The 17,500-nt window shown below is 39.7% G+C and overlaps 1 protein-coding gene across 5 annotated transcripts in view; it reads right to left on the bottom strand.

Moving 5' to 3' along the window:
• Positions 1 to 17,500, bottom strand: part of LOC138049859 (uncharacterized) — a 66,101-nt gene that overhangs the window by 7,208 nt on the left and 41,393 nt on the right. For 4 of the 5 annotated variants that reach the window (XR_011132468.1, XM_068896321.1, XM_068896323.1 and 1 more), the window contains 3 exons: positions 16,291 to 16,413; positions 5,528 to 6,682; positions 2,829 to 2,979 (listed from right to left, as the gene is read on the bottom strand). Coding sequence is in view for 4 of the 5 variants with exons in the window: in XM_068896321.1 (XP_068752422.1) it covers positions 2,829 to 2,979; positions 5,528 to 6,682; positions 16,291 to 16,413 (1,429 nt within the window). In the remaining variant the exon portion in view is untranslated. The remainder of the gene's footprint in view (positions 1 to 2,828; positions 2,980 to 5,527; positions 6,683 to 16,290; positions 16,414 to 17,500) is intronic. The other variant, XM_068896324.1, reaches the window with a different exon arrangement.

Below are 17,500 nucleotides of genomic sequence, written 5' to 3'. Positions count from 1 at the left end.
TCTAATTGGCTGGTTTTCGGTCGGGATTTTACAGTACGGACCATCACCACAGAAACCCTCCCGAAGTTGAACAAAACACAAAACGTTTTCAAAGAGCAGAATTTAATTTTTTCATCACAAAAGTACAATTAATTAGAGTTAGCGGAATTTAGTTTTACATGTGAAATGTTGCCTTTCAAAGTTCGCTTATGGAAGACGAAAATTACGAACATTCACCAAGAGGAGAAGTGTACGATGTCTCAAAGAAACGATGCCATATAAAAAACAACTTAACTCACTGGCTTGGGACCATACTGGGGAATATTAGCCCTCGGTCGCTTTTGTTTACGGAACTCGCGCACTGCCACGTGACCTCTGGCCAATAATTCCCAGTACGGCCCTCGCGCTCAGTTAGTAGCGAGCTTACGCAACAGGACGGCTGGAAGACTCAGGACGGCAGAATGGCGAAAAAATGTCGCGCGAGACTATGCGTTCCCGATCTTACGCGACATTTTTTCGTCATTCTGCCGTCCTGAGTGTTCCAGCCGTCCTGTTGCGTAAGCTCGCTAGTAAGAGGTTAGAGGGGCAGTGTCACGCAATTTTAGTCAAACTTCAAAACAGTAAAAGACGTCTTTGCATCAATGAAGTACATAAAATAATGCTGTAGTCTTGTTGCCAATAACCATTGAAGCGCACTGAAGCTATTCTTTGTTGCTTTCAGCCAAGGATAGAGAGAATGGAAATGGATTGAAACTTGAAAAAAGTGGCCATTTTTTCCAAGCTTTGAGACGGTGTCTTAGAAAGACACCCAAAATTAATACGAGTGACTCTTTGTGCCAAAAATATATTTCATATCTTGTCAGTGGGTTGTCAGGAACGATGTTTGTTTGCGCTAATGTACTAATTTAGACTTTGACCCAGTTTTTTACCTAACAAGACGCTTAGAGGCGTTAACGTGGGATGCGTTGGTCGTCACTCTGGTTACACGTGGAAAATAACAAATTTAATGTTGATTCAGTACAAGCCTCCTGAGCAGACCTACTTTTGGCTCGTCACACAATCTTTCCTCGTGACGAGCCAAAAGAGGCTAACTCAGTACAGCATTTGCAACACTATTACTGGACTCCTTATATTTGCGCTCCAACAATCGATTTTTTTTCGTTGGTTAGTTGGAGATGATTTTGGGAAGATGCAGTAAGTAGGATCAGCGGAATTAGTTGCTTTGTGGAATCGTCCTTGTTATATTTTTTTCAACAGTTTTAAATGCAATTATATCAATGGACATTTACACCGTTTTTGAGGCCATATTGGTTAGAGAGCAAACACGGTTTAAATTACAGTCACAACGCATTCATAGCAAGGTGAACACACCATGACATCAAACCCGGTAAGACCATCACATTACGCATCCTCACTACCATTTCAACTAGATCATTTGCAGCCACGGACAGTTGTTTCAATCTTCGTAGGCATGGCAACAAGGTTTTAGGCACTTCTTTAAGTGGCTGCTTCACACAGCAAATGTGGTAAGCTGGGTTGGGCCTGTGCGAAGACAGCGGATGTAGGGAAATTTTTCCGACTTTGAATCATTGTAAATCTTTTATAGTCTGACGGTTGTGGTAGCGAGAATACCTCTCAAAAAGCACTTCTATTCAGAGTATTGTCATGAGGTATGGCGTTCAGAATCAAGCTATAACGACCGTAAACAAAATTTGTAAATTTCATATAAACCCTTGCAATCAAAATTCTGCAAATTCCCGCGAAATTTGAAGCGACGTGAGGAGATTTCTAATTTCCAATTTTAAGACGTTGCGCTTTGGGCAATGATCTAATTTTCCGGTGGTTGAATGATATTAACACAATGACTAAACATATTGTAAAATGTTTGAAATCTGCCCCATTTGAATTCGGCCAAAATCGCATAAACTCACTGTGCGCGTTTGCCCCCCAACCAATATCGCGTCAGAAACAGTGAGTGACCAAGCTTTCCATTTTTAGCCAAACACCACATGCCTCATACGTATCGTCATCATGAGTCGTGACATCTCGGCTCGTCTAAGCAATGATTACTTCTAGATTTATGTCTCCTAAAGCTGCTAGAAATGGTCAGAATTCCGTTAATTATGAGTATTCCGATTGAAAAAAAAAAGGCATTGCGGTGCATATGGAGTCTACGATGGCACTATACACCGTTCATGTCAGCTTAAGTTCAGTGAGAAGCACGTGGCTAATTGCTATTTCACATAAGAATTAGCTCGCCATTTCATTTACGCGACTTCGTGGCCCAGTGATTTAGTGCGCTTCTTTCGTGCACTCAGTACAGCTGAGGGCTCGGGGTCGAGGAGTGTAAAACTTCCGTAGAGAGTCGTAATTATTCCCCGGGATCCCCGTTTGTGGGGTTTAATTCAATTCCCGTGGAGTATGCACATTTGAGAGAACGAAGAAAAAACTGAAAGGAACTCGGCTGCTTTTAAGACGTGGGATGCCATAGCAAATTTAGTGTCACGGTGTTCCTTTAATATCCAACAATCACGGATGGAATAATTGTTAACCTTTGACTCCCAAGAGTGATTGATATAAACTTTCTCCTCACAAGCTCAATACATTGTTAAGCAGTCCGGTGAAGAGAATAAAGGAACTTATCACTAGGGTTTTTTTGTCTGGGTACATCATCAAATTCCCATAAATGACATAAAATTAACGTATTTCAGTCAGTAAGGAGAATTAACATTCAGATATTGGGAATGAAGAAGTTAAGTACTGTTTATCGTTGTACTCATCTACCGCACGTTCTTGAAACCAAAAAAAAACCACTCAATAGTTCTGTGTTAACGAACATTTCTTCTTACTTGACAAAGCGTGTTATCACGAACACCAATACAATCAACAGGAGAATCAATCCAGCGCCTCCAGCACAGACGATGAGGATCATTGTTCCCTGTGGCAACCCTTGGTTTTCCGCATCAACTGATTTATCAGCCACTGCTGTGGTAGGGAAGACTGCAAGACAAAATGTCGATCGTCTTCCTAGTTCAAATGCTACAAAGAGGTTTACCTTGGAACTATTATTAAAAGAGTAAAGAAAAAAAGAATATTCCAGATACTAAAACCATAGGTAATCGAGGGACTTGTGGCCCTTGAGGGCGAAGGGTCTAATTGTTTTAGTATCACCCAACTAGTCGGACAGAAAAGGTAATAATAAAGTTAGCAAATGCTAGTTAAAGAAATATTTATTTTGGAATAAAAGGAAAGAAAGTGTGACGCTTTTCGCTACTCGAGGACTATTAATAATAGTCCTCTAGTAGCGTAGGCAATTAAAATGCAGGATTTGCATTAGTCCACTGGTTGGGTGATACTAAAACGAAGTTATTATCATAACGGGAAATAATATTTTTAGACGACGTTCTCGTTGGCGGCGTCGTAGTCCTTGCGTAAGCGCCCTAATCATGCGTAAACGACAGCGGTTGCTGCCAATGCTTCTTCAACCGTTTTAACCTAGTTTGATGCCGGATGAAAATGTTGATCAATCAAACCAATCGAAAAGGGTTGATCCCAATGAGAACACGACCTACAGTAAGACGAAGACTGAAAAGAAATGTGAAATGGGCAGACACTCATAACCCAGAAGTGTCGATCTCCTCTCATTTGGCCTTGACCCTGGCCCTGGACCTGGCCCTGCATCGTTTAACTCCATTAGGGAGTTTAAGCAAAGACGACGGCTATGGAAACGACAACGTCACAAAGCAAGAATATCATTGGTTAAAAAAGGAAAAACTGAATAATCGTGCTGCACGAGCAGCACAAATTTCCGTGCATTTCTTTGTCGTACTTCACAGAAGAACAACGTGAAATGAGGTCCCATGATTGATGAGTCAAATGGTCAGTGAGTCAATGAAGTCAGTTTCTTTACAAACTACGCCCTTCATTCAATAAGTCAATGAGTCATGAGTCTAAGAGACTCATAGTCAATGTGGCAATAATTTATTGATTAAGCCTAAGCCCTCGTTTCAGTGATTAGGCATAAGCACTCTCTGAAATTTTAGCTTTCATTTTATGGGTTAGGGTAACTGCACTAACTCATTGACTCGTTGATTCATGACTCATTGACTCATTGATTCATTGACTCATAAATACTTGATACTCACGTGAAATCACCAAATTTTATGTTTTGACGACAACGTGAGCATATAACAATGAACCAATCATTTTCATTTTTTACTTTCAAACCCTCCGTATCCATCCCGTTACAGGATAGTTCGCCCTTATTGTACAAGGTGAACACGACGGAATAATTACGAAATACTTGCGATAGCGCTAAGGTATAAGCCGTTGTCCTTGCTTAAACTCCCTATCATCTATACTTAGAATACGCGGGTCCCGCAAATCGATATATTTAAGGACGGTGACTACTATTGTTATTGCGCATACGTTCTGCGCATCTCGAGATACTCGGGCCTCCTATCGGTCATGCTCACTAATACAGGGAAATTTTTTGCGCGGAAAAAGTAGATCTTAGTAAGTACGCTTGGTATCCAAAAGGAAAATTGGGGGTAACCATGCATTTTGTATTATAAAGCTTTTTACAAATACTATTCATCAATTATCTTTGAAAAATGCGTGGTTAACCCCAATTTTCTTTTTGGATTTCAATAACACTTGTTAAGATATACATTTCCTGCATAATCATAAACTGGGGCAAAAATGCCTTTGAATTAGTAGGTACCGTCCTTAACCTATCCTCAAGGATGCGTTTTGGATGAAACAGGAAAAAGTATCCTAACAAGATGCGACGCAGAGGAGGTGCAACGTCGATATTTGGACAGCGGACTGCCGCTTTCTCGAACTTAGAGAAGGAGCAGGGGCCCGGGAATGAAAACAACATAGCAGGAATTAATTGCTCAGAGATTTCTACAAAGCTGGAGGTTTCAAATAATGGAGCATGGATGAAAGAAATAACCAACCGCTTCAACAAGCCACCAACGTTGTTATTGATGTCACTTTTGCCACGCTTTCATCATACATTCTCACAGCGTATCAGACGTTACTGTGGAGATACACCCCGTTGCTAACTTATGATGATATTACCTGTTGCTATAGGGATATCAGCCATTGCTAAACTGAATGATGGCCGGGCCGGTTGGTCAACGTTTCGATGGCTGTACAGTGACGTTGGGCCTTGACTACTCATTTTTTATTATAGTGATAAAGTCGGTTAAGTTTGATTTGCGGCTTTAACGACGGTTATATTCCACTTATCTATTCCATGACAAGGTGCACGAGGCATACTATCACTGAAAACGGTTAGTATATCTCTCGACATGTAGCTTCAATTTATTTTATTTAGTACACTAGTTTCCGCAACGAATTTCCTGGCCCATTTCAGATATATAAGCTTTCGCAATGTCTCGTGCACCTTGCCCTGAATTGGTAAGTTAAATATATATACTACGTGATATGATTTAAGAACATGAGTTAGTTAAGAACCGAGTTAGTTATTTAAAGGTGTTTTTTTTTGTTATAGTGTAACTCCACGTTAACAAATGCCTACCTTCTCGACTAGACGGTGGCGTCTGCACATTCGCGCTCCCAGCTGACGGATGTGGCATTGACTCGGAATTGTTCACCACAGTTGTCGGAGACCCGGTGCTTTTTTTCGAGGCTGCAAATGAGTCAATCGATATGTTTAACCTATCCTCTAGGGTACGTCTTTTATTCCTGAGAATTTGCAACAAGCCTTTGCCATCGACAGCCATAGTTTGATTGGCTCCATCGTTTAATGATGTCATTGTGACGAAAAACGTCGTTTCGACATTAGTCGGGTCTCCGAGTTTGGAGGAAATACTGTAAATTATCACATCTACGTGTGAGATGTTAATTTCAGCTGAGTTTTTACTAAGACGAAGTGCTTCCCTTTTTGTCCTTATTCTTTCAAAGATAGGATTGTTTCTAAGAGTCACTTCTTGTAGTGAACGTCTCCTACGTTTTCCTGAGATGTCTTCGGTCCTCTCAGAGCTTACGCAAAGACTTGAGTTTTCCTGACACGATTTCCAAATTTCTTCTGCTATAATTGATGATACAGCCTTAAGTTTTTGATAAAACCCCGAAACAGTTATATTGGTCATGTTCATTGTAACTCCGTGCCGTATATTTTTCATATCGATGAGATCCATGCAACATATTTTCATATTTATAAGTGCCTCTTCGCAGTTATAACAAAGGCAAGTTTTGTTTTTGATTTTGCATGCCAATGTACTTTTTCCTTGTGTAGGAACGGTATATGTTAATAAAGATTGCACAGAAGTTACAGAGGCAAAAGAGCTGGTATGTTTTACTCGCGCGGATGACCGTGACACTAGCGATACGAATTTACCGCTCGACTTTAAGGCATCGGTACTCACAGTTGACAACAAAGTTCGAGACAGTATGAAGCTCGTGAAGGAAGGTGAAATACGAACATGGAAAGACGTTTGAAAACTTGGCGAAACTTTAGGTGCTGTAGAGCTTAAAAGAGTTGACAAACTCTGAACAATGACGGTAGAACCACCAGTTAATGCTGACAGGCTTGTTGGTGAAAAAGTCATAAACGTTGACGACATTTTGAGAGGCAGTTGTGCACTTGAACTAAAAACCCCGTGACTTGACAGTAGAAATAGACCTTGAGATGACGCCGATAACAATCCTGGACCTTGTGTTGTGTGCGTACCTGAAGAATAACGCGATCCATTGGCGGTAAATCTATTTTCTTGTGACAAGAATGTAGATTTACCGCGGCCTGTTTCTAGCGACAGATCATAACTATGATGTATTTTACTTCCCCGTGTGGACATGGACCTATGGACGTGTGGATAATATGATGTGAAATGCGATATAGCTGAATCAGATGGGATGATCTTTTCATGAGAAGGCAAATCTGAAGAACTGTACGATAAAGTTCCGGAACTAAATGTCACCTTTTCGGAAACTCCAAAAAAAGACGACGGGTATATCAATTTTTTTGTGGAAAATTTTACAATGCTGGTGGATTCGACAAAGTGGTCAACTAAACAGCTAACATGATGCGACGGTGTCAGGCTCGCTCTACTTGCTCCGCTTTCATCTGATTTACTAGGGACACCAAATACGCCGTACTGAAGACAGCTTGTGACCATCATGAATTTGTTTAAAACCGTTACTGTAGACGATACGTTTGAGAATTGTTTGGGTTGTGGGTAAAGAGCGTCATTGCTTTTTGTACTCTCAATGTTGCGGTTTTTGATGTGAGGTGTTGTCTCCACAGATTGGCTTGCTTGTGATGTCACAACGATTTCAAGACTTGACTTCAAAGATACAACTTTCGAAATGCGAGTTGATGCTTGATGGGTTCCTGTATTGACGCCAAATTTAGAAATAAACCCATAGTTAACACAATTACTTGTCATTTTCGGAGAAAGTTGCTCTGCGGAGTACTTTTGAAGCAAAAGAAGTGTTGATCCTTTAGATACACCAGAAGAACTCGAGTTCAAAACGATAGGAGTAGCATCGAGTCGTGCAGAAAAAGGAGAATGATCTTTTGTGGAGAATGAGCTGAAAGATTCACAGTCTTGAAGACATAGAAGGAGGAAATGGATGATAACAACCAGCTGACAAATCCGCAATTTTTCCCACAAGTAAGGCTGCGAGCGACGAGAAACTTTCGCGACGAGCATATTCGATGAATGTCGAGAATTGTATCGAAACGATCAATATAATACGCTCAAATTTACATTCAGGTAACCTGAAAATTTCTATCAAAAAGCGCTAGCGTATTTTGTGGCGGAGAACGATAACGAGTTTTTTTACAGTCTCGGCCGAAGGAAACTGGCAATAAAATATCCATTTACCGACAATAAGCTTCCATCTGTAACTCGTTCATACAGACGGCGGAAACTTGAAAAACAAATCCTGATTGACACAGCTTCTAAGAACAGGTGGCAATCCTCAACTGCTAGCTCAACGATAACAAGGGAAACTGACAGCGAAAATTGCGTTTATATCAAAGAAATCGCTCTAATTTTTAAATGGAAACCAGTGGCTTTACGAATAAGATTAATGCTTGAGTACATGTCCTTTGGCTACAGATATAACAATTCTTAATTGCGATTGCTACCGAGATAATAGAATTCTATTAACAAACAAAAAACCACACGCACTGACAATCACTGGTGCAAATGTACATACGTATATTCTAGACATTAAAAAATCATCAGCTTCATATATCAGTATTCATTTTCGTTTTTTCTATAAGAGTTCGTCTGGTTTATTTCAAGGTAACAATGCAACACAGGACTGGAAAATAAGTCACATTTGTATGATATTTGTGTGATACTATTTAAATTTGTAATTGGGTCAATTTTATCGATTACGTCCTAATACTTTTTCCATCTTTTTTGCCTCTTTAAACTATATACTTCATTCTTGGACTCGCATTCCTAGGAACAGAAAACCTTTAAAACAAAAAACTACAAATGGACATACACTGAAGTTCATCATTTTCCACTCAAAATATAAAGATAAAAATAGAGAGAGTGTTTCTTTAGTTATTAGTTTACTCGACCCAAATGTAAACATTTCGCTTTTCTCTTTTGTGTTTCATGACAGTTTAACACATCGGTTTAAGCTGGCGGGGAGCTAAAAACGATTACTTATTTTAAACCTTCGAGGAAAGTTTCAATGCTTATTAATTGCTATCAATCAGATTAGAGGTTCATTTTTACCTTGTCATCTGCAAGAGATGAGTTCAAAAGTAGCATTTATTTTCATGAGTCAAAACTGAAAACTCCGCGTCTGAATCAAAGAAAAAGCAGTATTTCAATTTGGAAACGGCTCAGCTCTTCGTGTAGCCAAACTTAGCCGGGAATTTCGGCTGAAGAACAGTTTAAGATAGGCTCACATTCAGGAGGCGAAATTTGCATGAACCGGACTTAACGCATAAATTATGAAGTACCTTTTGTAAGCGTCAAAACAGAAATTGTTTAATTAAGCTCCGTTAATCAACGGTTTGGGGAGACCCAATTTAAAATTTTGTGCGGCTTGCACAAGGTTTGCCCTCTGAGCTTGGCTCCGGGGCGTAACTAACGTTAACTGAAATGAAGATTAGTCATTGATTTGGCGCAACGTTTTGAATCTTCTGTTTGTCATATTGAATAAGACGGTTCAAATTTTCTAGTCTGAAAGTTTAATCGCAAAGTCTGGTCATTCAAATATAAGGTACTAATTGGTACTCTCCTTTCGTGTTAATATTATGTTATAAACTGTGCTCCTGATGTGTGAGTAACCATGAAGAGAGCTCAATCTGAGTTTCTCTGGTTATTGCACTTTTTGTGCAATGAAATGGCACTGATCGGGAAGCAGGGCTGACGCAATGGTGAGAGCATTTCGCCTTTCTCTTGTGGCCCGGTTTCGAGTTCCTAGACTCGCCGCCAAATGTGGGTTGAGATTGTTGGTTTTCTACTCTGCTCCGCGGTTATTCTCTGCCGGTGTGCTGCGGTTTTCCCCTGCTCTTAAAAACCAAAGATTGATTTAACTTCACTTAAGCCCAGTTGAAACGTCGAACTTTTCATGTACCTACTCAAATGTAACGAACCTAATTCATTCAATAAAGTACATGAAAAGATCGAAGTTCGAATCAATAAGTTCGACACATCTAATAGACCTTTTTGCAGATACGGCGGCCATTTTGATTTCTACTGTTTCAGAAGACATTATGGGATGCTCAGGGGGCACATTAATATGTATTTGCCCCCTGGGCATCCCATAATAGCTATTCGAAACAATAGTAATCGAAATGGCCGCCGTAAAGGTAAAAAGGTCTGTTTGGGTCGACGCAAGAATTAAGTTCGAGTAGCCTATATGGGAAAATCGACTGTGGAGCGACTTCGCTTCCATAAAATGCATGAATTTGTATAATTTATTTCTGCGTCCCACAATTCCCTTCTTTCACGAAAGCTGAATGATAAGCATTATACATCGTGATTAGTGATAAATTCGACAAATTAAGGAGGGTGTCTACTATTGCTATTGCGCATACGTTCTGCGCATCTCGAGATACTCAGATTTCCTATGGGTGATGCTTATTAATACAGGGATATTTTTGCGCAGTTCAAAACTATACGAAGAAAGCAGAACTTAGCAGGTGCTCCTGGTATTCACAAAGAAAATTGGGGGTAACCGTGCATTTTTCAGAGATAACTAAACTTCAATTTGGAAAAGAGCGCCATATATTGCTTTGTATTTCAAACCTTTTTACAAATATTGTTGATTAATTATTTTCCAAAAATGCGTGGTTACCCCCAATTTTCTTTTTGGATTTCAATAACACTTGTTAAGATCTGCTTTTTCCGCGTATTCCTTAAACCGCGCAAAAATACCTTTGAATTAGTGGGCACCGTCATTAAGTTCGACGTCTAAATCAACCCTGTGAACTTTACTATTTGGGTCGACCCAAGTAGTGATTTAAATTCGGTACATGAAAAGTTCGACGTTTTAACTGGGCCTTACTAGTTTCTTTCGGCCGAAGAGCCCATTCTGTAATTTGGAAAGCCGAAATAAACAATTATTATTACTATTACGATCGTTATAGAATAAAGAATAAAATCAACACTTATTCGTGAAAAAAAAGAGAAGCCACAGCCTATTAGTAAAAATTCCTTAAACTACCTTCAAGCGAGAAGAGCTCACTGAATGCCGCTGTATAATTTCGGAATTCTAAATCAAACGATTCGGAGTCCTCCAGATTTGATTGACATAGAAAAATAGTATTTACCATGGCCATAGGATCTACAGTACGACAAATATAGGAAAATTGATACAAAAATGGTGAATACTGTTTAATATATTGCACCGGTTTGATTGGGTCACTTGCGAAAATTTACCTTTTGAAACGAAAATGTATGCAATCATGCAGTTGCCACAGAATATCATTTGTATTAAATAAAAGAAAATAGAACAAAACAAATCAATGCGTTGAAACATCAGCTTGAGTTTACCTGGTTTTAAGTATTACTTAAAAACTTATTCAAAATGCAATTCAAGTTTAAAAACAAATATAAGACAAAGAAATTTAATTTCCTTTTTCAAGCTAATTTATTTTTAGGTAGATTTTTCCCGACAGATAAGTTGAAGTATTGATAAGGATATAAGGTCTGAAAAGGAACCTGAGTTCGACACTAGCAGATCACAAGTTTTAACAGGAAGTTTTTTAAATAGCCCCTTGTGGAGTTTTTTCGTTGGTTTGCTTTTGACGAAATCGATTAATCTCCTTTCGTTCTAATTATTATTACAGTTCTTTTATTTGAATTACATCCAGCTTTCTTATACAGTGGTTTTCAATTGGACGTCAATTTCATTGGCCAACCAATCAAAACTCAGAGCCAATCCAATAATATTCAGTACCTTTCAGGGGATAAAGAAAGACTTATGAAAATTGACGGTCGAAAGGTATTAGAAGGAGAGACCACACAAAGAAGGACTGCCGAACTCACGACAACAGAAAGGGAAAACGTTAGAAAGTCAGAGAGAGTCTTATAAAACTATATAATACGAGTAAGATCAGGAATACAAAAGAATAAAAATAAAGGAAAACTGCATCACTTAAAAAGGCTGGCAAAAGAAATTAGAATGAAAATCAAGAAAAAGCAAAACGGAGCTAATAAAGTGAGCTGTCGTCTCCAGTGTATTTCACAAAGCCACGAAAGAATAGGAGAGTGTCGGCGAAGTTCAATAACCGAAGAAGACGAAGCACCATCGCTGATGTTACAGATGGAGTTGTCCATGGATCACTAGCACAAATAGTGAGTAAAGGAGACTCGAAGAAAAATTGAAAGAGGCACACATATTGTTATTAGAGAGCTCGCCGACACTGTTGTTGTAAAAGAACTATTATTCTAGAAAATCAGAAGAAAGCTGCGTGTGGTGAAGTGAAGTGAAGTGAAGAAGTGAATGATATGAGAAAACACAGTACGCCATGGATAGGTTGACAATCTCGATAAACAGGTCAGAGCAAATACAAAATAAACTTACAAACTTATTAATGAATGATAAACCTTTTAGTCAGTGGGAGATACAAGTGGTCGTTGACATTATTAGATCCTTCACTCCCGGCGAAGTTAATCCAGGAAGACGTTTATGGGACAAAAAAGACGAAACGCGCGAAACGTGCCTGCAAGCGAGGTCGTTTAACATCGTATCAAGGACCCCTCCCTCGCTTTAAGAAAATGCAATCGACAAAGGTGCTCGGAACAAGGGCAGACTTCAATTACATGGTACATAAGTATTTAAAGTGTCACAGGATGGTTTCATTATATCCCTGGGACCTGATTGCGAGAGTGAAAGAGTTAAAACCCAACGGGAAGATGTGGTAAAAATGGCTGAACACAACAAAAAAATCAAAGAAATAAATATAACAAAAGACGCTACGCAAACAAGCAAAAAAACGTTTCCTGTCCACTCAGAGAGGAAGGGTATAACGCCGTCCCTGGCTTGATATGGAGGTGAAAGTGAAAGCGCACATGCTCAATAAAACAAAATTTTCTGTCATAAGCGTAAATCCAAAAATGCAAAATGAAGGCAGGAACACCAGAAAACCGCAACATCCCGAAATACAAAATACTACTACTAATACTACTACTACTACTACTACTACTACTACTACTACTACTACTACTACTACTACTACTACTACTACTACTACTACTACTACTACTACTACTACTACTACTACTACTACTACTACTACTACTACTACTACTACTACTACTACTACTGCTACTACTGCTACTGCTACTGCTACTGCTACTGCTACTGCTACTGCTACTACGACGACGACGACGACGACGACGACTACTACTACTACTACTACGACGACGACACTTATGTCCAGGCGCCCGTTTCTCGAAGGTCCCGAAACTTTACGGGCCATTTTCGGATGTCACAATTCCCTTTCTATCTCAAGAACGGAGAGGATTTAAGTCGTCAAACTTCACAGTCATGTTACTTTTTGTTACCTTGAAAACATGTTAAAAGATCGGCTTTCCAAAACAAGCGGTTGGCAGTTTCACAAATGGCGTTTCGGGCCCGAAAAGTTTTCGGGACTTTCGAGAAGAACCTAATTAGATGCACACCCAACACGAAGTGTCCCTTTAAGTCTAAGCATTTCCTACCTATTTAATTTCCAACAATAAGGTAAGGGAAAAGGTTAGCGTTATTTTTAGTTCAGGGTAAATGCAGTAGTTTATCCTTACTTGATGAGCAGCATTTGGAGGACACTTTGTGACGTTGATTTTTCTGTATTCCGAGACACGAATAATGTTGAAGTTGGGGAGAAGAACTAGGGGGTCATTTTGGACGCTTATTGAAATCTGCGTACATCTAATTAGGACAACGACGTTCTGGTCATCAGAATAACAAGATGGCGAAGTGAAGGTGCGAAATTATTATTAGTGTTAGTTTTTACAAGAGAATATAAGGCAAGAGAGAGAGATGTGGTTATTTCAAAGACGGCACCTTATTGGCGGGTCAGCTGGTGTTAACTGAAGTGGACCGCGAGGTCATGGTAACGACATAAAAATAACCTTCGCAGCACCGGCGCGATCTGTAAGTAGATTTCAACTAACTATCATGGGTTACAGGGATTCCCTCTCTTTTTGCCTCATATTCTCTTGGTTTCTTGCAGTTATTAGGGAGCTTATGCAAGGACGTTTTTGAGAAGCGGACGGCGACCGGAAATGAGTTGTTTTCCATTGTAACTTGTCTTCATGCAACCACGGATTTCTATTACTAAGTATCTTTTTACCATTAGAGATGATTAGTTTAAAGATCTGGCCCTAGTTTTTCAAAAGGTGGATAACGCTATCCACCGGATAAATCACTATCCAGCGGATAAACACTAGCAAAACCAATTGAGTTATCCAGTGGACAGCGCAATCCACCCTTCGATCAGCTGGGGTCTGGGAGAAACCACTGTCCGGGCATGTGAAATGTTCTCTTCCGGTTGCCGTCCGCGTCTCAAAAACGCGCGTGCTTAAGCTCCCTAAGACCGCGTGTTTAAGGTGGCTATTAGGGAGCTTTAGTAACGACAACGGCCACGGCAACGAGAACGTCACAAATTTGCATATTTAGTGAGCAAAAGCAATAACTTTGCATGCTCTGCACGTGCATCTTTTCATTCTTGTCCATTTCTTTGCCGTCGACAGCAAAACAACAACGTGAAATGACTAAATTTGAGGTTTTAGGGATAACGTCGTCGCTTAAGGATAAATTTTCATTTTTCTCCCCTAAATTGAGCGCCGTTCATACTAGTTTCGTTCTTGAGGGTTTGCCACCCACCTTTGCCGCGTTAAAATTCTTGGAATAGTCCCGAAGCGATTACAATAACGCGAATTCACATTTCACGACAAAGTTCTCGTTGCCGTTGCCGTCGTCGTTGCTAAAGCCCCCTACTATTTTTGGGATTACGGGATGCTCCGATGTTCCTGGCTTTTGCGCATGCCCAAAGTAAAAGCTGTAAATGCTGCATGTTCACAATGATGATGATGGTTTATGCGACCAGACTAACGAATGATAATAATGGACTTTGGGTTAAAAACAACTACAACAACAATTCTCAAGTTGACGTTTACGAAAAGTGCATGACTATCGTCAAGCTGCTAACCTAGGCTTTCCGTGATACTTATTGTTGCTTTTTTGGTCAAATGTAATTCCCCAATGTAAACCACAATAACGTTAACCGTAACATGAATTCATCTCATAACTCAAAGCAAATAAGTTCATTGATTTGTGGTATTTACACAATCCTATCTTTTGTCGAGAGAAAAGCACTTCGCCCAAGAACGAAATTCCACGTCTATATATATATATATATATATACGATGGCAAAGCTTTGTAATTGATCGCTTCACGAACGTTTTTCCCTATCAAGCCAGAGAACACGTTTACTTCAAAGCTTTTCAATTTTTTAAATTAATCCTTGAGTTTTAAGGCGCCTTTCATAAACACACAAGTCCTTAAATTCTTCCGACCCACGCCTGAAAAAGTTTCTTAGATGCTTAAACCGAATCAAACGAGAAATTATTTGACAGATTTCGGCACATCGATCTCCAGCACAGCACGGTTACAGATAATTTTTTACAACAATAGTGTTCATTTTCATTTGGCTAAAGTAATTTTATTGACTTGAAAGGAGAGGAAGAAGTTTTCTGGAAATCCGAAGAAAGGACATCACTTTTAGAGGCCAATTTCTAACTGCGCTAAGTAGAAGAACACGGTGCTGCCGAAAGGCGTCAAAACACAGTTCTCGGCGTAAGAGGCTCCCGTAAGAATGACTGACTTTTTCAGTTGCAGGGACAATGAAACAAGCAACATAACGCCAATGAACAAAGTATGTGACGCAGTGAAACAATGCGGAAGCAAAATATTAAGTTCAAATCATATCTTTCCCTTGCTTGACTTGGGTGAATTAAGTCTTTAACTTTTTATTGGTTGTCACGTGTACGCGCAAACACTAGAGTGAACGCTGTACTCTATTCTAGCCGCTCAGAAATGCGTACTTGTCATTATTTTTTGTATGAGAGTGAAGCATTGAAGCGGCAGCGTCAGTAGCAAAGAAAGTAACAGAAACGGAGGCAGTAACAGCAGCAAGACTGACGAAGTAGAGGAAGTTCCAGTTGTAACCCACGCTGCAACTGCAGCAGCAGAAGAAGAAGGAGGAGAAGAAGAAGAAGAAGAAGAAGAAGAAGAAGAAGAAGAAGAAGAAGAAGAAGAAGAAGAAGAAGAAGAAGATGCAGCAGCGATTTTTCGACTGCCGTATTTACTCGAATAAGCGCAGCCCTTAAACAAGCGCCTCCCTTGAATAAACGCCGCGTTTGGGACAAAAAATGAAATAAGCGTCGGGGTCCCAATCAGGCGCTTATTCCAGGAATTTCTTCAAGTTAAAAAAAAGAACACGAAAAAGTAACTCTAACACAGCATGGGAAATTTCTTTGCATCGAAACCGATGTTCTTCAGTTGAAAGTGATTGTATTTCACTGCTCCTCCATTATGTAAAATGCCGTAAGAGTCAAATGGTGACTATCAAAAGACGTTTCTGTTAATCTCCGTACAAAAATATTTCTGTGTGGCGTCCATTTTTTTAATAAGCGCCGCCCTCGAACAAGCGGCGCACTTGAGGCGCGAAAAATTAAATAAGCGCCGCGTCGCTTACTCGAGAAAATACGGTATACAAATCTTCATACCCAAGTATGTGCACGTTAAGTTGTGAGAGCCTACAATTTTAGTTTCCATTTCAAATTAGGAACTTACCACAGAATTTGCAAGCTTTAGGACAGAGTTTTTGCATTGGTGTCCTGTTACAGTAGCCTTTTTGACTTGATAATTCTGGGCACTGAGGAGATTGGTCCTCACACGGTCCCGGAAGCCTTTGCCCTGAAAAGCAATATTCGAGTTCGTCTCGTTAAATTGTACTAAGGCAGGAAAGTTTTACTGGGATCAAGGAAGACTGCCAGCCTATCATGTCCATTTACTATGATGCGCTCGCATGGTGTTCGCCAAAGAAGTGGCGTAGCTTCCTTTATTATATGATGAGTCCCTTGGTCGGGATGAAACGAGCTTCGTAAGACTAACCACGAACAAAGTATTTTCACAAGTAACTGGGATCAAGGACTCGAAGATATGAATTTTATGTTCTCGTGGCAAGAACAATATCTCACTCGTTCGCTTCGCTCACTCGTGAGATATTGTTCTTGCCACTCGAACATAAAATTCTTATCTTCTCGCCACCGTGTAATATCCTCTATGTACACACGGACACACGTGCGCACCTCGAAAAGTCGAAAATAAAACTATAAATTGACAATAAAGTTGACAGTTACTTGTGAAAATACTTTGTTCGTGGTTAGTCTTACGAAGCTCGTTTCATCCCGACCAAGGGACTCATCAAGTATTAAAAATAAACCGAAAGAAACATGAAAATTATTTAATAATGCACCGTTGGCTTTTAGCAATTTTTCTTTGATTCTCTCTTTGCATTGCTGTTTATATGGAGAGGGAACCAGATTCATCAGTGGACCAAAAACGCAAAAAAGGCAGGAAATAGCCTTAATGGTAAACGCGTTGAGATCACCTTTATTTTATAGCCTTGGGCCCGGTTGTTCGAAAGCCGATTAACTTAATCCAGGATTAGCGCAAACTTGTTTCATGTTTTCAACTTTTTGATAAAAGTCTCTTTTGCTTATTCTGTTTTTCAAGATTGACTTCTTCTAATAAAAAAGTTTTGCCGAATATCAGCGCTTAACAGCATTTGGGAGTAGAGAAATAAATTCCTTGGTTAATTTTTAATCTGGGATTAGCGTTAACCGGCTTTTGAACAACCGGGCCCAGGTCTTCAAATGAGGCATTAAGTTTCTACAGGAGCCCATTACTAGGAGCCTCCATATGCAGTAGATCTTTGAGTCAACCTTTGCCCGTATCTTTTTATTTTTAAAACGAACCCATCAGTAGGAGACTCGCATTT

This window comes from Montipora capricornis, chromosome 5, assembly GCF_036669925.1.
Source record: "Montipora capricornis isolate CH-2021 chromosome 5, ASM3666992v2, whole genome shotgun sequence".
NCBI lineage: Eukaryota > Metazoa > Cnidaria > Anthozoa > Scleractinia > Acroporidae > Montipora > Montipora capricornis.
Note: the sequence above shows the minus strand (reverse complement) of the source record. Positions and strands in the feature narration are given on the sequence as shown.